General features: G+C 38.7%; 1 protein-coding gene across 4 annotated transcripts in view; it reads right to left on the bottom strand.

Moving 5' to 3' along the window:
* Positions 1-24,760, bottom strand: part of smoc2 (SPARC related modular calcium binding 2) — a 112,341-nt gene that overhangs the window by 25,091 nt on the left and 62,490 nt on the right. For all 4 annotated transcript variants that reach the window (XM_057847327.1, XM_057847328.1, XM_057847326.1 and 1 more), the window contains exons 2-5: positions 15,617-15,779; positions 9,074-9,180; positions 8,832-8,931; positions 7,769-7,810 (exon numbers count right to left, since the gene is read on the bottom strand). In XM_057847327.1, the coding sequence (XP_057703310.1) occupies positions 7,769-7,810; positions 8,832-8,931; positions 9,074-9,180; positions 15,617-15,779 (412 nt within the window). The remainder of the gene's footprint in view (positions 1-7,768; positions 7,811-8,831; positions 8,932-9,073; positions 9,181-15,616; positions 15,780-24,760) is intronic.

The raw sequence follows: 24,760 nt of genomic DNA, 5'->3' as shown, positions 1-24,760 counted from the left end.
TCAGAAACCAAACAATGAACTGCGCGAGAAGTTTGTTTGGTGTGTTTGTTTGATTTGTGGTAAGAAGAGAACGTAAGGTTTGGACTCGCTGAAGGTGAAGCAAAGGCCATAGGTGTGGTTAACCTCATTGCGGGTCACTCATTCTCCGAAAGTAAAGCTGTTAGCGCAGGGGTCAGCAACCTGAGATACTCAAACAGCCGTTTTGAGCGTCTCCCACCAAACAGTTTAATTTTTTGTATTGGAACAGCACCACCGTCTTCAAATTTAAATTATAAAGTCATATTCGTGTGTACGTGCGGTCTTACTCGCATGTGGAAGTACTACCTGCTCTATCTTTCCTGCACAAAATAAAAGCATACATCACAAAAGTCAACATTATTATGAAAAAAACCCCACAAAAAACAACTTGAGACAAAATGTCAGACAAGACTGCGTTGTCGTCAAGTCGAAATCACGCAAGTTGGCTACGTTGTAACCCAGGCACTACCTGTATAGTGTTTAAGTGTTAAAATATCTGCAACGATTAATCAATCACCTTGAGTGATTCGATTACAAAAAAAATTCAAATTAAATTTTGCTGTTTTGAGTATTCCTTTAATTAAAGTGGTGTTGTAATGGTTTGTTTGGAAAGTGTTTACATTTGGTTTTATTGATTTGAGTGGATACACTGCCCTTGAGTGGCAACAGTGAATATTACAACCCATTTCACATGGCTGAATCCAGCTGCTCCCAGCTAAGACCAACATAAGCTAAGTTTTTGTTTGAGCTAACGTTTTTTTGTTGTTGTTTTTTTTTAAATGCATTCGTAAATTAGTCAATAGGTATACTTAGCCGTTTTTTGTGGGAATATGTGTTTGAACCATTTGGTGAGAGCATTGTAAAAAAAACACACACACAAAAAAAGTTTGCATTTTATAGCATTTAAGCTAGCGGACTTTTGCTATGTAAGTTACCCAATTGTTCTTTTGTTGTACTTAGATCCTCTTTCATTAATTTATTTATTTGTTGCCATTTGAGGCTCAGCTCATGTATTATGTTCCTAATCAAATTACTCAATTATTTGAACTAACTAGTTCATCGATTAATCGACTTCTAAAATAATCGATAGCTGCAGCCCTAATTACACCTAGACCCTTCCCCCCGCTACAGGCGTGTGGAGGGGCATTTTGGGTGGCCCATTTATACTCATTGCACACGAGCCCTGTTAACATTTTTCCGCCACTGTTGTGCGTCTAATTACACTTTTTCCCATAGTATTAGCACTCGTGGAATTCTCTCAGATAATGCTCAATTTCTCCCAGAACATGACTGCAATAACAAATGCTTTGGTAGTAATATCTTCATTTACTTAGCTTGCAATGAAAAAACACAAAAGAGAATGGAAAACAAATAAATCAGGGCTGTCAAACGATTAAAATTTTTAATCGAGTTAATCACAGCTAAAAAATATGAATTAATCGTAATTAATCGCAATTCAAACCATCTCTAAAATATGCCATATTTTTCTGTAAATTATTGTTGGAATGGAAAGATAAGACAAGACGCATATATGCATTCTACGTACTGTACATAAGTACTGTATTTGTTTATTATAACAATAAATCCACAAGATGGCATTAACATTATTAACGTTCTTTCTGTGAAAGGGATCCACGGATAGAAAGACTTGTAATTCTTAAAGGATAAATGTGAGTTTGTATATTGTGACTAAATATTGCCATCTAGTGTATTTGTTGAGCTTTCAGTAAATGATAATCTAGCGACTTAACAGTTCTGCCCAAATGCATGATGGAAAGTGGTGCAACCATGACTGTGTGTGGTAGCTGCAAATGCTATATCCTCTCTACGTTGGGTGCAATACATGGTGTTAAGAAAAAGATCAACTCCTGTCATTTTTCCCCACGTCGCTTTCCCACTATATTTATAGTAGTTGAGGGGGAGATGTTGAAGCTGTTGCCAATTAAAAGCACGGCTCAAATGAATGCTTGTATCTACACCACTCACTTGACATTGCCTCTTCGCTCTGTTTACAAGTAAAACGGCGCCATTGTAGGCTGTTTGCGGCAATTTGTGAGTGGGTCGTGCCGCGCATGCGTTAATTGCGTTAAATATTTTAACGTGATTAATTAAAGAAATTAATTACCGCCCGTTAATGCGATAAATTTGACAGCCCTAAAGTAAATAAGTCATTATCATTTTACACAAAACTATTTTACATAAATATTTCGAAGTACGATGCTAGTCTATTAGTGAATGTAGCTAGCGACGGCCTTATGTAAACAGAGTTTTTCGGGTGAAAATTCTTGTGAATAAATGCTTAAATCCCTGAATTCTTTAGAGATATGGACGTAAAACAGTCTCGATTCTTGGTTAAAAGAGCAACAAAAAAAAAAAAAACGGGCAGTTAGCATTTATTTATGTAAACAGTTCACAATCAATGCATTAGTGAATGTAGCTAGCGGCCGCCTGATGTAAACATAGGTTTTCCGTTGAAAATTCTTGTGAATAAATGCTTAAATCCCTGAATTCTTTATGTACGTAAAACAGTCTCAATTCTGGGTTCAAAGCAAAAAAAAAAAAAAAAAAGTGCAGTTAGCATTTATTTTATTTACATATGTCAAAGTACAAAACTAGTCTGTTAGTCAATGTGGCGGCCGCCATATGTAAACAGAGCTTTTCTGGTGCAAATTCTTGTTCATAAATGCTTAAATCCCTGAATTCTTTATAGATATGGACGTAAAATAGTCTCGATTCTTGGTTAAAATTAAAAAAAATAAAATAAAAAAATGTGCAGTTAGCATTTATTTTACGTAAATATTTCGAAGTACAATCCTAGTCTGTTCGTGAATGTAGCTAGCGGCCACCTGCGGTAACAAGAGCTTTTCCGGTGAAAATTCTTGTGAATAAATGCTTAAATCCCCGAATTTTTTAAAGATATGGATGTAAAACAGTCTTGATTCTTGGTTAAAAACAAGCAAAAAAAAAAAAAAAAAAAAATGCAGATAGCATTTGTTTTTTTCTTATTCTTATTTTTGCTTATCCTGTCAGATAAAGCTCAATTTCCCCCAGAAAATGATTGCAATCACAAATGCTTTGGTAGTAATATCTTCATTTATTTTTCTTGGAATAATTTTTTTTTTTAAAAACACAAAAGAGAATGTGGGTGTGTGTGTGTGTGTGTGTGTGAATGATTAACATTTTACACATAACTCCAAAAATGGGCCGGACAAAAGTATTGACACAATAAGCCTAATACTTTGTAGCACAACCTTTAGACAAAATAACTGCAAACAACCGCTTCCGGTATCCATCAGTGAGTTTCTTACAATGCTCTGCTGGAATTTTAGACCATTCCTATTTGGCCAACTTCTCCAGGATATTTGAAGGGTGCCATCTTCAGATCTCTCCAGAGGTGTTCTATCTATGGGATTCAGTTCTGGACTTACTTTAGAAGTCGCCAGTGCTTTCTCTCAAACCATTGTCTAGTGCTTTTTGAAGTGTGTTTTGGGTCATTGTCCTGCTGAAAGACCCATGTCCGCCATGTTTGACTGTGGGGACAGTGTTCTTTTCTTTGAAGGCCTCGGTTTTTTCCCCTGTAAACTCTATGTTGATGCCTTTTCCCAAAAGCTCTAACATTATTTCAAAACTTTTTTAGCTTTCTTAGGTCAGTTATGGCAACCTCTAGCCTGGATTTGTTATGTCTGGGTCAAAAGTGGGGTCTTCCTTGGTATCCTACCATCGAGTCCTTTTCATTCAGACGCCAAGGGATAGTACGGGTTGATACCATTGTACCTTCGGACTGCAGGACGGCTTGAACTTGTTTGGATGTTAGTCGAGGTTCTTTATCGACCATCCGCACAATCTTTCGTTTAAATCTCTTGTCAATTTTTCTTTTCCGTTCAAATCTAGGGAGGTTAGCCAACTGCCGTGGGATTTGATGAGACTGTGTGCGGTAGACACAGGAACATTCAGGTGTTTGGAGATGGACTTGAAGCCTTGAAATTGCCCATGCTTCCTCACAATTTTGCTTCTCAAGTCCTTAGAGAGTTCTTTGGTCTTCTTTCTTTTCTTCATGCTCAATGTGGTACACACAAGGACACAGGTTGAGTCAACTTGAATCCATTTTAACTGGCTGCAAGTGGGATTTAGTTATTGCCACAACCTGTTAATTAACCGGTGCTGTTAATTACACAAATTGTGAAGCATCACATGATTTTTCAAAGGGTCCCAATACTCTTGTCTGGACCATTTGTCGACTTTTGTGTAAAATGATAATGATAGAATTTTTTTTTCCATTCTCTTTTGTGTTTTTTTCATTGCAAGCAAAATAAATGAAGATATTACTACCAAAGCATTTGTAATTGCAATCATTTTCTGGGAGAAATTGACAGAATTGCAGGGGTGCCAATACTTTTGGCCAACACTGTATCTGCTACAAAGTGCACACAAAGCACAAAGAACTTGGATGGCTCCACAAACAAGGATTAAAGAGTCAACAAAGTATTCTTCATTGCAGTCAATGTTGATTTTGTGATCCCTGGCATTCATCTTTTTTTTCTGGCGGATACATTTGCAAAGTTGTGAGCTTTAGTTACGCGTTACCGTAAGGAATTGAAATGCCATCTGAAAAAGGGTATTTATGATTGGGATTTATGAGCCACCAGTAATGAGCCATCTTTACTTTGCGGTCTTTTACATGACTGAAACACCTCTTTTTTGCATCTGCCAGGAAACCCCTGAGCAATTTGCGGTCTTACGGCATTAGATTTACTGCTGTTTGCCAGTCCTAAGCTGCATGTGTTTCCAGCATGTGAATGAATCTGTCAAGTTAAGTGCCAGAGAAGGGTTTATAGATTGATGCATTCTGTGTTTTAATGATGCTTCGATGCCTTGACAATAAAGTGCTTTAGCAGTCATATGCGCAATGAAAATATTGCTGCAATGACTGCTTTTTTCCCCACGGGTATAGACACACTGTAAATGTACAGTTTATTTTGCCTTTTGGCACTGTCTCAAATTTAGCATTCTCGCTTGATGCGCAGTGAATACAATTCGTGTCGCAAGCTGAGAGTGACACGATAACCCCCAAAAAAGAAGATGAAGAATTACATACATACTTACATACACAATAAAACTATAATTCAGTTGTAAAGCCTCAAATTACACATTTTCCAAACCATTCAATTCGTCGGTTACACAGATGAAGTCATAAAAAGTTAAGAGGGAGATATTTCGGATGGGAAGCTTGCGGTTTGCTGGAGGATGATAGATGTTGAAAGTTAAATTGGGGTGAAGAATAAAGTGTTAACATTTCTTTGGTTCTGAAAAATGCAGACTTTTAAATCATGAGTGGTTATAGTAACAGCATGTCAGAGCACAGTAATAATTTGACCCCAAAAAAAAAAATCCAAATTTATGCCAAAGTCTCTTTGAAAAAAAAAAAAAATCAAACTTATGTCAAAATCTCTCTACTCAAAGGTTTCACACAGTTAATAGATTTGCTCACTTCCTCAATTGGTCACAATCTTATAAACAGGTAAGTGAAGTAGCCAAAAATTTTACTCAAGTAAAAGTAGCATTACTTCAAAATAATATTAATCAAGTAAGAGTAAAAGTAGTCATAAAAAATGTACTGAAGTACAAGTACAGGGGTATAAAAAAAGTATATGAACCTTTTGAAATTTCCCATATTTCTGCATAAAATCACCATTAAATGTGATCATATCTTTGTCAAAATCACACAGATGAAAAAACAGTGTCTGCTTTAACTAAAACCAGCCAAGGATTTATTCGTTGTCGTATTTTAATGAGGATAGTATGCAAACAATGACAGAAGGGGGAAAAATAAGTAAGTCAGCCATCACATTTAATATTTTGTCCTACCTCCCCCTCCTTTGGAAGCAATAACTTCAACCAGATGTTTTCTGTAGCTGCAGATCAGTTTGGCACATCGATAATGACTAATCTTGGCCCATTCTTCTCTACAAAACTGCTGTAGTCCAGTCAGATTCCTAGGATATCTGGCAGTGTATGCTTTAACTAAAACCACCCAAACATTTATAGGTTTTCATATTTTAATGAGGATAGTATGCAATGACAGAAGGGTGAAAAATAAGTAAGTGAACCCTCTGCCTAAGGGGACTTAAAAAGCAAATGAAACAATTTTTTACCAAACAATTTAAGTCAGGTGTGTTCCCAATCACTGATGAGCGGTTTAAAGCGGCCCTGCCCACTATAAAACACACACCTAGTAAGAGTTGTCTACAGTGGGGAGAACAAGTATTTGATACACTGATATCAAATACTTGTTCTCCCCACTGTATATAAAATGAAGCATTGTCTGATGTCCATCATGGCTCTCTAAAAGTCTGGATGTTCATCAATCGACAGTCAGAGTTGTCTACAAAAGGAAAGAGTTTGGCACTGTTGATTCTCTCCCAAGGAGTGGCCATCCACCAAAGATAACACGAAGAGCTCAGCGCAGAATACTCAGAGAGGTAAAAAATAGAATCCTAGAGTGTCCGCTAAGGACTTACAGAAATCACTGGCACAGTCCGATGTCTATGTACACTCACCAACTATATGCAAAACAATGGCAAAGAATGGTTTTCACGGGAGGACTCCACTGCTGTCTAAAAAAAACATTGTTGCTCATTTAATATTTGCAAAAAGGCACTTGGACACTCCACCGAGGTTTGGGCAAAATATTTTGTGGACTGATGAAACCAAATTTGAATAGTTTGGGAGTAACGCACAACGTCATGTGTGGAGGTAAAATGGAACAGATTACCAACATCAACACCTCATCCCCACCGTGAAGCATAGTGGAGGGAGCGTCATGATTTGGGGCTGTTTAGCTACCTGAGGGCCTGGACAACTTGCAATCATTAATGGAAGAATGAATTCAAAAGGATATTTTGCGGGAAAACATGAAGCCGTCTGTCAGACAGTTGAAGCTAATAAGAGGATTGATGCTGCAACAAGACAATGATCCAAAACACAGAAGTAAATCAACTTCAGAATGGTTTCAGATGAACAAATTACATGTTCTGGAGTGGCCAAGTCAAAGTCCAGACTTGAACCCCATCGAGATGCTGTGGCATGACCTAAAGACAGCAATTCATGCCAGATATCCTAGGAATCTGACTGAACGATGGCAGTTTTGTAGAGAAGAATGGGCCAAGATTAGTCATAATCCATGTGCCAAACTGATCTGCAGCTAGAGAAAACGTCTGGTTGAAGTTATTGCTTCCAAAGGAGGGGGAGGGAGGACAAAATATTAAATATGATGGCTGACTTACTTATTTTTCCCCCTTCTGTCATTGTTTGCATACTATCCTCATTAAAATACGACAACCTATAAATCCTTGGCTGGTTTTAGTTAAAGCAGACAGTTTTTTTCATCTGTGTGATTTTGACCAATATCAGATCACATTTATTGGTGATTTTATGCTGAAATGTGAGAAATTCCAAAAGGTTGAGATACTTTTTCATACCACTGTACATGGACAACCCGTCTTTACTTATGGAATTTTCCGTTTACAAAACTAAGTCCAGAAACAATTAATTTCATAAGTAGAGGTACCACTGTATTAATAGTTTAAATAAGAAGTCCACTTTTGGTTTATGGAATTAATAAGCAGAGCAACTCTTAGCGTTTCTGAATGTTGTTAACACTTCAAAATGGCACTTATTTTGTAGTAATATTTTTAGAAGAAGAAAAAATGTTTATGACAATGACTTGATAATGTTTTATTAAACTTCTCACCTTTTCCTGGCTCTCTTGTGGTAGCTCGCTCTTGTTTGGACCCTAAAAAGAAAAACCTTGAATTTAGTTATATAATTCGAACACTCTTAATAATGTGATCGCTTTTGACATCGTCATGAATATGGTCTTATTTTAATTACGTAGATTAGAATATTTAATCATAGATCGAAACACTTGCTGAACAACAAAGATAGGAAATTGCTTGTTGATGGGGGAAAATATTACATTATGCCTTTGTGATGTATTATTGCTTCTGTGACCTAGATTGTAACAACTTCTATTGTTTTTTACCTTGAGTTTCATAGTTAGGAGGGAATCTTACGAGATAACTTGTTTTGATTGTTTCTTACACGCCTGGGTTCCATAGTTAGGAGGGAATCTCACGAGATAACTTGTTTTGCACTCATAATATTTACCGTGGGAACACAACATCTGCTACCGGATGGCGCAACCTGGGAACCACGCAAAGAAAATCCCCTTTTTCGAGGAGCTAAAAAGTAGCTTTGTCATTGGACGGGGCCACGCCGCCTGGGGGCGGAGGTTGGCCGTCTCCGCCTCCGTGTGGCGCGTTCTTACAAAAACCGGGCATTTCCGGGCAACCAGTGAAGTCCGCCAGCGGGTCACGTACGGATCGCCTGGCTTTGTTCCTTCGCCGCCTTACTGGAGCGTTGGCTCCCGCTCATTTGTCACGGTAAGCGATTTTCATAGCTAAGGGACACCTGGTTGTGCTGTAAAGTAGCTCTGGGATTCTGGGATTGACAAACTCAAATCTAGCGTCGTCGTTACCCTTGTTATGCTTGTTTTTGATGCTTGTTGCTTGCTCTTGTGGGATTGTAATCAGTAAATCTAATTTATTCTGCATTTTCTAATGAATAAACATTGTCTATTGAGCAAAAGTGTGCCTGTTACTGATTCACCGCGAACCTGGAAATTTCGGAAAACACTTGTGCATGGAGAGACGGGGATTGAAATTTCGCAAAAAGAAAGACGAGAAGTACCGTACAAATGAAGAAGTATATTAGTCGATGTGGTGACTGAAATAGTGAAAAAAAACTTCGCTCACCTTGGCATCGAGGCTTTTTGTTGGCCACAGCTGAGCCACTGATCGGCCTGCCATTTGGGGTGACGCACCAACAGTATCCAGTGTAGCTGTGACATTGTACCTGTTCGGCATTCAAAACATCCAAAAATTAATTTTACAGTGGTATTGGAGTCGTACATTTACCCGCAGCTAATCTCTACAGTAGTGTGTTGAAAAATGTAAAAACAAAGACGCCAAAAGGAGGGAACATTTTATTGAATTACCTCACTGTATGTGCCATCAGGGTTGCATACTGGCACAAAAACCTGAGGGAAAAGCTTCTTGGCCTGCTGCTCCGTGTACTTCTTCTCTGCTACACATCTGGAAGTATCTGAGGAAACCCCAAAATCATCACAATCACGACTTATCACTGGCAGCCACGATCGACCCACAGTCTTAAAACTTTTTTACTAATGGATTGGATATCTGGCGACGTCAGTGGCAACGAATCAAGAGCGAAAGTGGGCCGGAACGATCCAGTTCGCCGTTCCGGAAAAAGATTCAGGGTTGAAATTATGACTGCAACTGACAATCTTCATGTTAGAAAAAAGCCAGGCTGCCTGATAGGCATCTTCCAGAAGAAAACAATCTACTAACATCGGAACAACAAGCCTAATAAAGTACCTTTGTGAAGTTGGCCCCCCATCAGACACAAATCTATATAAATGATGTCAGATTTTTGCGCTACGTTTGTGCCGGTTTGTATGTAAAAAGTTTAGTTTGTGCTGCTATCATTTTTGAGATATTAACTTTTATGGGTCAATCTGAGGTAAACAAGCACCCATTTTGATTAAAAATGGCTAAAAATGGGAGAGACAGCAAGAATGAAAAGTAGTATTTCTTATATGGCAAAATGGCTTTGGGCATATGTTTTTTTTTTTTTTGTAAATGGCAAAATGGGTTTTGGTATATGGCTTTTTTTACGTGGCATTTTTCCAGGTATATGGCTTTTTTTCTGGTATGTGGCAAAATGGCTTTGGGTATATGTTTTTTTTTTTTTGGTATATGGCAAAATCGATTTTGGTATACATTTTTTGGAATATGGCAAAATGGCTTTTGGTATATGGCTTTTTTGTACATGGCATTTTTTGGGGGTATACAGCAAAATGTCTTTTTGTATATGGTATTTTTTCTGGTATGTGGCAAGATGGCTTTTGGTATATGGCATTTTTTGGGGTATGTGGCAAAATGACTTTTGGTATATGGCATTTTTTTGGTATATGGAAAAAATGGAATTTGGTGTATGGCTTTTTTTGTAGATGGCATTTTTTTGGGGGGTATATGGCAAAATGTCTTTTTGTATATGGGATTTTTTCTGGTATGTGGCAAAATGGCTTTTGGTATATGGCATTTTTTTGGGGTATATGGCAGTTTTTTGGTATATGGCAAAATGGATTTTGGTGTATGGCATTTTTTGGTGTATGGAAAAATTGATTTTGGTATACAGCATTTTTTTGGTATATGGCAAAATGGCTTTTTTTGTACATGGCATTTTTGGGGGTATACTGCGAAATGTCTTTTTGTATATGGCATTTTTTCTGGTATATGGCAAAATGGCTTTTAATATATGACATATTTTGGGTATGTGGCTTTTCCTGGTATTGTATGTGGCAAAATGGCTTTTGGTATATGGCCTTTTTTTGGGTATGTGGCTTTTTTTTTTTTTTTTTTTTTTTTTTTGGGTAAATGGCAAAATGGATTTTTGTATAGGGCATTTTTTTCTGGTACGTGGCAAAATGGCTTTTGGTGTACTGCATTTTTTTGGGGGGGTATGTGGCTTTTTTCTGGTATGTGGCAAATGGCTTTTGTATATGGCATTTTTTGGGATATGTGGCATTTTTTTGTATGTGGCAAAATCGATTTTGGTATACATTTTTTGGAATATGGCAAAATGGCTTTAGGTATATGGCTTTTTTTGTACATGGCATTTTTTGGGGGTATACGGCAAAATGTCTTTTTGTATATGGTATTTTTTCTGGTATGTGGCAAGATGGCTTTTGGTATATGGCATTTTTTAGGGTATGTGGCAAAATGGCTTTTGGTATATGGCATTTTTGGGGGGTATGTGGCATTTTTGTGGTATATGGAAAAATGGATTTTGGTATATGGCTTTTTTGTACATGGCAATTTTTTGGGTGTAAATGGCAAAATGTCTTTTTGTATATGGCATTTTTTCTAATATGTGGCAAAATGGCTTTTGGTATATGGCATTTTTTGGGGTGAAGTGGGGAGAACAAGTATTTGATACACAGTGGCTTTTTTTATGTGGCAAAATGGCATTTGGTGTATGGCATTTTCTTTTGGTATATGGCAAAATGGCTTTGTCATGTCAATGCGCTGTAACGGTACGTGTATGGTCAAAACTTATAACCACAGGTTTTTAAAATTTTTTTTTTTTTTACATTTTTTATATTGAAAATGAATGGAAAATTTGGACGTGCATAGCTATCAATGGCATGGCCTTACTTGGGCACCAGTTGAATGTCAATTCTAAGCTGCTGTGGAAAGTTCTTTGGTCATTGAGTGCATCAACATAATAAACTGTGAACCTTAAAAACTGAATGTTGGACTTGTCAAGAGAAAGTAAAGGTACTTGATGGGATTTGTCCCAGATTTTCTAAAATGTAGACAGTCTGGTTTAGCTACAGTTCTGGATGCTAGTCGTAGTTTCATGCCGCATGGCCCACTTATCATTTAGGAGATAACAAGTCTGGATTTGCAAATATTCAAGATGCTAACTGCAGCTATCTAGAGTGAAACCCCCCTTCACACCTAGGCTGCTTGATTGCTTGTTTGAGTGGTCTATTGTTTGACAAGTAGTCAGTTTGGTATCGGGGTCATTTGACGCCTTTCTAGTATTTCTTTATAGCCAAAAAAAAAAAAAAAAAAAAAACAGTAGTTCCAGTGTTAAATCTTATTTCCTATTAGCCAATTGCAGCATCTGTTTAAACTTTCAGTGGCGCTTCAACGCTAACTCGGTGTGACACACAGTGCCCGTCTGTCTCACAGCCTATCAAAACAATGGCTCACGCAACATGTCAAAAAATGTATTCATTTGGTCACACGAGTACGGATCGTCAAATGATCATAAAGCATGCTAGTTGATCACGTGTCACTGGCGAGGAGGGGCAAGGTGATGGAGGAAAACAGGGAATTAAGAAGCTCTAAAGTTAGAGCTTCTGGAAAATCCCAAAACCATCATTCTTCTCCGAGGGGGCTTTGACCTAAAAGAGCTGAATGGAAAAAATGACAGGAGACTTGATTCATTCCGGCTCGGTTATAAAAAACAAATGTAATAGCGTCTCCCCGATCTTTGTTGCATTTACTGGGTCTGTCTGGTTTCAGTTTCTAATATGAATGCAGCTCCTGCTCCTTTCACCCCTGCCATCCAAAAGCAGACGGGGGTCTAAACTCTTACAATGTTTTTGACACATACAATATGACTTTCATGGTCTTTCGTCCCTTTCAGCTTCCTGGCTGGATTCCTCTACATCTGTCTGCTAGAAGATGTTGCCATAGAGACCCAGCATGGGCATACAATTGTGGAAAAGGTTTCTCTATCAAGTGAGACATTGCTATATGTTGACAAACACTTTTCTTCAATGGTGATGTGTCAGAAGTAAAGAGCAATTAACTAAAGGGATAGTGTAGGCAGGGGATTGAGACGGCATATTCTTTCTTTCTTTCAAAACAATGAGGCTGTCTGTAAACCCATCACGATGGCTCATTGACAAATTTTGTTATATCGGAGGACATTTTGGTAGGGGTGTGATAGTACCTTCGTGAAGTTGGCCCCCCATCCATAGACTTCATAATGTATTGACGGGACACGGGGCCGTTAAATAGGGGGCCTGCATTGTTGGCGAGGCCGTCAAAGCTGACCGAGTGGAATCACAGACAATGAGCTTTTTTCGTTGAAAATTCTTGTGAATATATGCTTAAAGCTCCAAATTCTTTGTAGATATGGACGTAAAACCATCTCGATTCTGGGTTCAAAGCAAAAAAAATGTTCAGTTAGCATTTATTTTATGTAAATATTTCAAACTATGATGCTAGTCAGTAAGCAAATTAGTGGCCACCTTATGTGAGCAGAGCTTTTCAGGTGAAAATTCCTGTGAACAAATGCTTAAATCCCTGAATTCTTTATAGAAATGGATGTGAAACAATATTGATTCTTGTGTAAAAGCAAAAAAAAAAAAAAAACCCAAAAACATGCAGTTAGCATTTATTTTACATAAATATTTCAAAGTACGATGCTAGTCTATTAGTGAATGTAGCTAGCGACGGCCTTATGTAAACAGAGTTTTTCCGGTGAAAATTCTTGTGAATAAATACTTAAATCCCTGAATTCTTTAGCGATATGGACGTAAAACAGTCTCGATTCTTGGTTAAAAGAGCAAAAAAAAAAGGGCAGTTAGCATTTATTTATGTAAACAGTTCACAATCAATGCATTAGTGAATGTAGCTAGCGGCCGCCTGAGGTAAACAGAGCTTTTCCGTTGAAAATTCTTGTGAATAAATGCTTAAATCCCTGAATTCTTTATAGATACAGTGCCTTGCAAAAGTATTCGGCCCCCTTGAACCTTGCAACCTTTCGCCACATTTCAGACTTCAAACATAAAGATAACAAATTTTAATTTTTTGTCAAGAATCAACAACAAGTGGGACACATTCGTGAAGTGGAACAAAATTTATTGGATAATTTAAACTTTTTTAACAAATAAAAAACTGAAAAGTGGGGCGTGCAATATTATTCGGCCCCCTTGCGTTAATACTTTGTAGCGCCACCTTTTGCTCCAATTACAGCTGCAAGTCGCTTGGGGTATGTTTCTATCAGTTTTGCACATCGAGAGACTGACATTCTTGCCCATTCTTCCTTGCAAAACAGCTCCAGCTCAGTGAGGTTGGATGGAGAGTGTTTGTGAACAGCAGTCTTCAGCTCTTTCCACAGATTCTCCATTGGATTCAGGTCTGGACTTTGACTTGGCCATTCTAACACCTGGATACGTTTATTTTTCAACCATTCCATTGTAGATTTGGCTTTATGTTTTGGATCATTGTCCTGTTGGAAGATAAATCTCCGTCCCAGTCTCAGGTCTTGTGCAGATACCAACAGGTTTTCTTCCAGAATGTTCCTGTATTTGGCTGCATCCATCTTCCCGTCAATTTTAACCATCTTCCCTGTCCCTGCTGAAGAAAAGTAGGCCCAAACCATGATGCTGCCACCACTATGTTTGACAGTGGGGATGGTGTGTTCAGGGTGATGAGCTGTGTTGCTTTTACGCCAAACATATCGTTTTCCATTGTGGCCAAAAAGTTCAATTTTGGTTTCATCTGACCAGAGCACCTTCTTCCACATGTTTGGTGTGTCTCCCAGGTGGCTTGTGGCAAACTTTAAACGAGACTTTTTATGGATATCTTTGAGAAATGGCTTTCTTCTTGCTTCTTGCTGCATCTCTGATCAGTTTTCTCCTTGTTTGAGAAGAAAGTTTGGAAGGACGGCCGGGTCTTGGTAGTGGTCTGACGCTCCTTCCATTTCAATATGATGGCTTGCACAGTGCTCCTTGAGATGTTTAAAGCTTGGGAAATATTTTTGTATCCAAATCCGGTTTTAAACCCCTCCACAACAGTATCTCGGACCTGCCTGGTGTGTTCCTTGGTTTTCATAATGCTCTCTGCACTTTAAACAGAACCCTGAGACTATCACAGAGCAGGTGCATTTATACGGAGACTTGATTACACACAGGTGGATTCTATTTATCATTATCGGTCATATAGGACAACATTGGATCATTCAGAGATCCTCACTTAACTTCTGGAGTGAGTTTGCTGCACTGAAAGTAAAGGGGCCGAATAATATTGCACGCCCCACTTTTCAGTTTTTTATTTGTTAAAAAAGTTGAAATTATCCAATAAATGTTGTTCCACTTCACGATTGTGTCCCACTTGTTGTTGATTCTTGACAAAAAAATTAAATTTCACATCTTTATGTTTGAAGCCTGAAATGTGGCGAACGGTTGCAAGATTCAAGGGGGCCGAATACTTTTGCAAGGCACTGTATCTCTGCTGATCACATGTCAGTATGTCAGCCAACTGAACGGATAAATGAGTTTAGGCGTTTTGCTTTGCTGCATGCATTCGCACATTGACGTGACTCATCATCATCAGACTCAGATAACTGCAGCAGCTGGGGAAACCTCCATGCCGTCCGTGGAATCAAATAAATAATAAATATTGGTGGCTACACAAGCACTTTATTATGCTTGCTGTTAACACTTGTGTATGTAAATCTGATGTTGGTAGATTGTTTTCTTCTTGGAGATGAAATGCATGTGTGGCAGTTTAGCATTAAAAAAAAATTTTTTTTTACATAGCGTTTTAACAGTTGCCGTCATATTTTCGGAATCAAAGCACTGTATACCGAAACAGCATTCATACCCTGAATATTATACCGGAACTGCGTTCCTGATTGTTCTGGCCCACTTTCACCCATGCTTATAGATTAACTGAGTGCATCTAATGAGGTTATTTTAAAAAACGGAAATAATCACTTGAACATCTCTGCACCACATCCACGTCTATGCCAATGTGAGACTCTAGAAATCAAAGCCTCCCACACACACTCTCACCACGTCAAGCCCACTTGTCCTCCCGGCACTCAAAGAATCAATTATGCTGAAATGAATTTAAGCCAGAAGTTTCCCCCGTCACCCCCTCTGCGTATTTGAGAGCATCAGGCGGCGATGAAGCGTGACTCATGACCTGACCTTTGCATGGCCCTCGGATGACCTCCAGCTGGGGGTCGCGGCACTTGGCTCGAAGGAACTCGCAGCGAGATGTGAAGGTCCTGCCATCTGAGGCGCACAAGGGTTTGCGTGGAGCTCTGCTGCATTCCATGTTGCACTCTTTGTCCTGATCCACCCGGAGGAACTGTAATGAGGAGAAAATAGGACATGAATCGGGGAAAGAGCAGCAAAAATTCAAGTTTATTTTCTTCTTAAATTCTTTAGACAGTTTTTGTGTACCTAAATTGTAAGGGTGGCAACATGGGTGCTGCATATTCTGATACAATAGGTGGCGAAATGCACCTGAAAATTGCTTGCAATCCACCATTAATCAAAAGAAAGACACATTTTAATGTGCCAACATGCCTCTGAAGTGATATATGTGGTAAATTTAGACTTGTAAAAACATTATTCAACCCATAGACTCAATAATAGGGTTAGGGTTAGGGGTTATTACATAATAAATTGATGGGACACGGGGCGCGGGGCCGATTCATAGGGGGGCCTGTCTCCATCAAAGCTGACCCAGTGGAAACACAAACAAAGAGCTTTTTCCGTTGAAAATTCTTGTGAATAAATCCCTGAATTCTTTATAGATATGGACGTAAAACAGTCTTGATTCTTGGTTAAAAGCACAAAAAACGGGCAGTTCTTGTGTCTAAATTCTTGGTTAAAAGCAAAGCAAAAAAAACGGGCAGTTCTTGTGTCTCGATTCTTGGTTGAAAGCAAAAAAAAAAACGGGCAGTTAGCATTTATTTTATGTAAATATGGCGAACTACAATGCTAGTTGGTAAGCAAATTAGTGGCCGTCATATGTAAACAATGAGCTTTTTCCGTTAAATGCTTGTGAATAAATGCTTAAATCCCTGAAGTTTATAGATATGGATGTAAAACGGTCTCGATTCTTGGTTGAAAGCAAATAAAAACGTTCAGGTAGCATTTATTCTACGTATTGCAAACTATGGTGCTACTCAGTAAGCAAATTAGCGGCCGCCATGTCCCGCAGAAAGCGCTTTTTCCCGTTGAAAATTCCGTTAAATTCTTGTGAATAAATGCTTAAATCCCTGTATTCTTTATAGATATAGACGTAAAACAGTCTCGATTCTTGGTTAAAAGCAAAAAAAAACGTGCAGTTAGCATTTATTTTACATAAATATTGCGAACCATGATGCTAGTCGGTAAGCAAATTAGCGGCCGCAATATGTAAACAAAAACTTTTTCTGTTTAATTCTTGTGAATAAATGCTTAAAACCCTGAACAGTTTATAGATATAGATGTAACAGTCTCGTTTCTTGGTTAAAAGCAAAAAAACAAAAAAACAAAAAAAGTGCAGTTAGCTTTTATTTTACGTAAATATTGTGAACTATGAGGTTAGTCGGTAAGCAAATTAGCGGCCGCCATATCACAGACAAAGAGCTTTTTCCGTTGAAAATTCTTGTGAATAAATGCTTAAATCCCTTATAATATATAAAATCCCTTAATTCCTTATAAATATGGACATAAAAAATCTCAATTCTTGGTTAAAAGCAAAAAAACAACAACAACAACAAAAAAACGTGCAGTTAGTGCTTATTTTACGTATCTATTACAAACTATGGGGCTAGTCGGTAAGCAAATTAGCGGCCACCCTATGTAAACAAAGAGCTTTTTCCGTTAAATTCTTGTGAATAAATGCTTAAATTCCACAATTCTTTATAGATATGGACGTAAATAAAACATGCTTAAATTCTAGAATTCTTTATAGATATGGACGTAAATAAAACAGTCACCATTATTGGTTAAAAGCAAAAAAAAAAAAAAACGTGCAGTTAGCATTTATTTTATGTAAATATTGTGAGGTAGAATGCCAATGCTGTAGCTGCTAATTTCTCCCGTTAAAATATTTCGAAAAAAAGCCTGTGTCGCGCAAATTTTTCGGTCGTTTTCATACTTGAAGGGTGCCGATCAATCGGTCAAATGATTCGGGCTGCGCAGCGCGCCGAAAAAACATGGAGAATAAGATATTTAAGAAGAAGAATAAAGTTGCAGAACAACACTATTTGGCCTTTGCCTAGGCAAAGACCCAGATAATTAGTATGTCTCGTTATTTTGTATGTGTGTGATTTCTTTCATATCTTTTATGAGGGGAAAACATTCAGCATAGATTATAATGCAACAGTGAAGCCTATAATATGACCGTTTAATGGCCACATCTATTTTTCTGTATGTGCTTGCTTTATTCTGTGTCCTGACTGCCATGATAACATTTTAAACGTTTCATTGGCAAAAGAGCAATATACAGTAGCTTCAGTGTGTGTGTGTGTGTGTGTGTCTGTGTGGGGGGTGCATGTGTGGTTGCATGTATTAAATAATGCTCTGGGGAGAAAAACCTGAAACCTTGACGTAAACCCTTGTGTTGAGTAATAATGTCTCAGCAGCCATTAACAATTAGTTGTCTGTTTGAAGTGTTTTGTTCAAACTGTAAGTCATTTGTGATACAATGACATCGTCGTATTGATTTTTATAATGTTGCACATTGCTCAAGTCATACAAGCTGTTATAAATGTTCACACTTGAATTCTTATGGTTTACAAGACATTTTTATATACTTAATGTTCAGACTGCATGTACAAGTGTTTAAATATATCAAATTGAAAACTGGTTTATAAATGAATGAGAAACAGTTCATTGGTATTTCACGCATTGATTGAGATTTTCAAATTATATAACAGTCCGCTTAGGCGACTTTATCGTCATTTATCGTTATCAAGGTAAGTCTGCTCAATTTACCGTGATACGTACTTTAGGCCATATCGCCCAGCCCTAATCTACATACAGCATACAACATTGATCATTCGCAGGAAAGTCACCTGCTGGTGAAAATGAAACTTTTTGTGCCAACACCTGCACCTGGAGTCGCTTGTTTTACTCGGCCATGAAAAGAGAAACATGACAACACAGACTCCTGGCTGAATGCACGGGATCACCTGTGTCAATGCCACCATTGTATCAACCACCATGTTATGAACCGCCCCTTGCCAAGCCACATAATAGGGCAGCCGTGGCGAAGGGGGTGTCAACCGACTGTGACTGCTACAATGACTGAAAAGACAGTGGATGATTGTGTGGCCGGGTCAAATAGACGGCAGGGATCTTTGTGTTGCTACAGCGTGAGGGTTTGTGTGATTCATCTTCTGTAACGAATTATAACGCGAGAAACTACATGCAGATGCTGGTTTCCGTCATATTTCTAGATAAATGTCTTTTCAAAACACCTGCTTTTCATAAGACTGCTTTTGAAAACATTTGCACAAAATTTTGCCATTGATGTGTTTGTCCACTTGGAGAATTGATATATCGTTTTAAAAATGTGTCACTGTTTAAAAAAAAAAAAAAAAAAAAGGAATCAACAAGTTGCTAGCAAAATCTTCCATTAGAATAGTGTCTACAGTTGGCTGCCATTGAAGGCACTAGGCATCCAATTCATTTGATCGGATTGGACATCTAGAGGCATCAATGGAACTGAAACCAGAGCATTCACAGCCAGTTTTGTGGCATTTACTGGTCTTGAGTCACTTCCTATTAGGCCTGCACAATACAGTGGGGCAAATAGGTATTTAGTCAACCACTAATTGTGCAAGTTCTCCCACTTGAAAAGAGAGGCCTGTAATTGTCAACATGGGTAAACCTCAACCATGAGAGACAGAATGTGGGAAAAAACAACAGAAAATCACATAGTTTGATTTTTAAATAATTTATATGCAAATCATGGTGGAAAATAAGTATTTGGTCAATACCAAAAGTTCATCTCAATACTTTGTTATATACCCTTTGTTGGCAGTAACGGAGGCCAAACATTCTGTAACTCTTCACAAGCTTTTCACACACTGTTGCTGGTATTTTGGCCCATTCCTCCATGCAGATCTCCTCTAGAGCAGTGATGTTTTGTGGACCTTCAACTCCCTTCACACATTTTCTATGGGGTTGAGATCTGGAGACTGGCTAGGCCACTCTTGGACGTTGAAATGCTTCTTACGAAGCCACTTCTTTGTTGCCATGGCTGTTTGTTTGAGATCATTGTCATGCTGAAAGACCCAGTCATCTTCAATGCCCTTGCTGATGGAAGGAGATTTTCACTCAAAATCGTGGCTCCATTCATTCTTTCCTTTACACAGATGAGTCGTCCTGGTCCCTTTGCAGAAAAACAGTCCCAAAGCATGATGTTTCCACCCCCATGCTTCACAGTGGGTATGGTGCAATTCAGTATTCTTTTTCTTCCAAACACGAGAACCTGTGTTTCTAACAAAAAGTTCTATTTTGGTTTCATCTGACCATAACACATTCTCCCAGTCCTCTTCTGGATCATCCAAATGCTCTCTAGCGAACCGCAGACGGGCCTGGACGTGTACTTTCTTCAGCACGGGGACACGTCTGGCAGTGCAGGATTTGAGTCCCTGGCGGCGCATTGTGTTACTGATAGTAGCCTTTGTTACTGTGGTCCTAGCTCTCTGTAGGTCATTCTCTAGGTCCCCCCGTGTGGTTCTGGAATTTTTGCTCCCCGTTCTTGTTATCATTCTGACGCCACGGGGTGAGGAGGGAGTTGAAAGTCTGTGCTGCCCCAAAACATCACTGCTCTAGAGGAGATCTGCATGGAGGAATGGGCCAAAATACCAGCAACAGTGTGTGAAAAGCTTGTGAAGAGTTACAGAAAACGTTTGGCCTCCGTTATTGCCAACAAAGGGTACATAACAAAGTATTGAGATGAACTATTGGTATTGACCAAATACTTATTTTCCCCCATGATTTGCTAAAAAATTCTTTAAAAATCAAACAATGTGATTTTCTGTTTTTTTTTCCACATTCTGTCTCTCATGGTTAAGGTTTACCCATGTTGACAATTACAGGCCTCTCTAATATTTTCAAGTGGGAGAACTTGCCCAATTAGTGGTTGACTAAATACTTATTTGCCCCACTGTATATCGTTTGAACATCGCCATGGCATTTTGCGCATGCGCAAAAGTCACATTGCAGGACTTGCCGTTGTTTTTTAATGTAAACTTTTGTTTTGCTTCAAAAGAGCAGCAATTGTACAGAGACGAGGCTTCCTGGATCCCTTTCATACAGTGGAATGAAAAGTATCTGAAAATTTTGGAATTTCTCACATTTCTGTACAAAATCATCATCAAATGTGATCTGATCTTTATCAAAATCACTTAGATGTAAAAACAGTGTCTGCTTTAACTAAAAGCACCCAAACTTTATAGGTTTTCACATTTTAATAAGGATAGCATGCAAACTAATTGAAACCAATTTTTACCAAACAATTTAAGTCAGGTGTGTGCCCAATCACTGATGAGTGGCATAAAGCTAGCTTCTCTGACCACTATAAAACACACACCTGGTAAGAATTGTCTTGATAAGAAGCGTTGTCCGATGTGCATCATGGCTCGGTCAAAAGAGCTGTCTGAAGACCTGCGATCAAGGGTTGTTGATTTGTATAAAGCTGGGAAAGGCTACAAAACCATCTAGAAAATTCTGGATGTTCATCAATCGACAATAAAAAAAGTTGTCTACGAATGGAGAGAGTTTGGCACTGTTGCTTCTCTCCTAAGGAGTGGTCGTCCACCAAACATGACACCAAGAGTTCAGCGCAGAATAGTCAGAGAGTCAAAAAAGAACCCAAGAGTGTCTGCTAAAGAATTAAAGAAATCACTGGCACAGTCCAATATCTCAACTATATTTAAAACAATGGCCAAGAATGGTGTTCATGGGAGGACTGCACAGAGGAAGCCACTGCTGAAAAAAAAACCAAAACAAAACAAAACATTGTTAATATTCGCAAAAAGGCACTTGGACACTCCACGGAAGTTTCGGCAAAATATTTTTTGGACTGACGAAATTAAAGTTGAATTGTTTGGGAGTAACACACAATGTCATGTATGTAGGAAAAATGGAACAGCTCACCAACATCAACACCTCATCCCCACCGTGAAGCATGGTGGAGGGAGCATCATGATTTGTGGCTGTTTTGTTGCCTCAGGGCCTGGACAACTTGCAATCATTAATGGAAGAATGAATTCAAAAGGATGTTTTGCGGGAAAACATGAAGCCGTCTGTCAGACAGTTGAAGCTAATAAGAGGATTGATGCTGCAACAAGACAATGATCCAAAACACAGAAGTAAATCAACTTCAGAATGGTTTCAGATGAACAAAATACATGTTCTGGAGTGGCCAAGTCAAAGTCCAGACTTGAACCCCATTGAGATGCTGTGGCATGACCTGAAGACAGCGATTCATGCCAGACATCCCAGGAATCTGACTGAACTACAGCAGTTTTGTAGAGAAAAATGGGCCAAGGTTAGTCCTGATGGATGTGCTAGAATGATCAGTTATTGCTTCTTGGGGGGGGGCACAAAATATTAAATGTGATGGTTCACTTACTTATACCCCCCATCTGTCATTGTTTGCATACTATCCTCATTAAAATATGAGCACCTATAAATGTTTGGGTGGTTTTAGTTAGTTAGTGGTTTAGTTTTTCCATCTGTGTAATTTTGACAAAGATCAGATCACATTTGGTGATTTTAAGCAGAAATGTGAGAAATTCCAAAAGGTTTAGATATTTTTTCATACTACTGTACATAGACTGTCTTTCAAGAATTTAAAAATAGAAATTGGGGAAAAAAATCCCCCTTCCCCCCAAATAAGAGGCCAAGTCAAAATCTAGACTTGAACCCCATTGAGATGCTCTGGCATGACCTAAAGACATGCCAGACATCCCAGGAATCTGAATGAACAAGATTAGTCTTGATCGATGTGCCAGACTGAGGGGGGCGGGGGTGGGGGAGTTCATTATATTAAATGTAATAGTTCACTAACGTATTTCCCCCTTCTGTCATTGTTTGCATACTATCCTCATTAAAATATGAAAACCTATAAATGTTTGGGTGGTTTTAGTTAAAGCAGACACTGCTTTCTCATCTGTGTGATTTTGACAAAGATCAGCTCACATTTGATGGGGATTTTAAGCAGAAATGTGAGGAAATCCAAAAGGTTCAGATACTTTTCATACCACTGACTGTATATTAAAAATGTGTCACTGTTTGGAAGGGAAAAAAAAGGAACCAACAGGTTCCTATCAAAATCTTCTAAAATTGTGTCCGTGTTAGCTCATAGACGGCCACTTTTGACCAGGGGGGGTCAAAAATAGATTGTTCATAACCCGAGGGCTACCTGTACACTATCTTTTAGCGATTCAGTGCACAAACAGAGGATTACGTACGCTGTGAACTTACAAAAGAACAAGTTACACACACGCACAGACACCACCAGAAAGAGGGCAAGGTGAATAGCAATAAAAGAAATTTGTTGCTTCTGACGCCTTACAAATCAAGTGAGGGATGGCGTTTGGTGTTCAATGTTCAGACGAGCAAGGCTGCAGGGCTGTGCTGCACCTGGAAGGGGGTTGGTTGCCCAATGTCGCCTTAGGCTGGAGGTGTGCAGATGGGGGTTGAGCCCATCCTGTCAACCTGGCCCATAAATCCTCCAAGAGTTAAGAGGTCGGTGAAAACACATCGGAAGAGGAGTTGTTATTGAAGTAATCGAATTCAAATGCTCAAAGCCAATCATTTTTATGAGCCCTTTACAAATATGCCTGTTTTCCTTCCCCCCCCCCCCCCAAAGCTGCGATTCATCAAGAGGCGGAGACAAAATGAAGGCTAATAATGAAGAACTGGAGAGTTTGCCCCATAAGAATGCACATGCCTCAAGACATACAGTGCTGGCACCCCTGCAATTCTGTCAGATAATGCTCGATTTCTCCCAGAAAATGATTGCAATTACAAATGCTTTGGTAGTAATAGCTTCATTTAAAAAAAAAAAAAACTTTATTTATTTATTTTTTTGCTTGCAATGAAAAAGCACAAACGAGAATGAAAATAATTTCACAAACGAGAATGAAAATATTTTTAAAATAATTTTCATTTTACAAAAAACTGGGCCAGACAAAAGTATAAGCATCCTCAGCCTAATACTTGGTAGCCCGACTTTTAGACAAAATAACTATAACAATAAAATAAATAAATAGAAATAAAATAAAAATAACAATAATAACCTTTGGAGATTATTTTGCGTCCGAGATATAAATACCTGGATGAGCACTAATTATCTTCTACTTAGCCCTGAAAAGTGCTTATAATAGGCCCAAAAAGTGTGAGAGACCCTTTAACGGCCCAGATAGTCATTCTGGACAATGTAAGTGTAGCCTCCAGCACCACACTTCAAAACCTAGGAGTTCTATTTGACCCAGACTTATCATTTAAAGCTCATATTAAACAAACCTGCAGAACAGCCTTTTTTTACCTGCGCAACATAGCCAAAATTAGAAATATCTTGTCTAAAAACGATGCAGAAAAATTAATTCACACGTTCGTTACATCTTGATTGGATTACTGTAACTCCCTACTTGCAGCTTGTCCTAAAAGTTCTCTAAAAGGTCTTCAGCTAGTCCTGAACGCAGCAGCAAGACTTTTAACAGGAACTAATAGAAGACAGCACTGTGCTCCAGGCCCTTCACTGGCTTCCAGTCGAGTTTAGAATTAAATCTAAAATCCTCCTTCTTACATTTAAGACAATTAATGGTTTGGGGCCATCTTATCTTACCGATGCTCTGGTTCCATACCGCCCCAACAGAACACTCCGTTCTCAGAATGCAGGTCTACTGGTAGTTCCCAGGGTCTCTAAAAGTACAGTAGGAGCTCCGGTCTTATGGAATCAGCTTCCAGCTAGTACTAAAGAAGCCAACACAGTCTGTACATTTAAGATTAGACTAAAAACGTTCCTATTCAACAAAGCTTATGGTCAGGCTAGTTGAAATCGGACTAGACTCACAGTTCAGTCTAAGCTGCACTAGAAGCTGTAATGCTGGGGGTACAGCCACTGAGTCCTATCTCCTTTTTCTCACTCTACCTACCACTTCTCTTACTTTATTTCTCTTTTCTAATTTTAATATCTAGTTGACTAGTCTCTTCATCACTAGTCACCCAGTGTCCCCTTTCCCCCCACCCCTCTTGGAGGGGGGAAAGGCTAGATCATGGTTGTCCAAACCTGTCCGCAAGGGCCGCTGTGGGTCCTGGTTTTTGTTCCTA

The sequence above is a fragment of the Corythoichthys intestinalis genome, chromosome 10 (assembly GCF_030265065.1).
Source record: "Corythoichthys intestinalis isolate RoL2023-P3 chromosome 10, ASM3026506v1, whole genome shotgun sequence".
Classification (NCBI taxonomy): domain Eukaryota; kingdom Metazoa; phylum Chordata; class Actinopteri; order Syngnathiformes; family Syngnathidae; genus Corythoichthys; species Corythoichthys intestinalis.
This window is presented reverse-complemented; position numbering and strand designations above follow the sequence as displayed.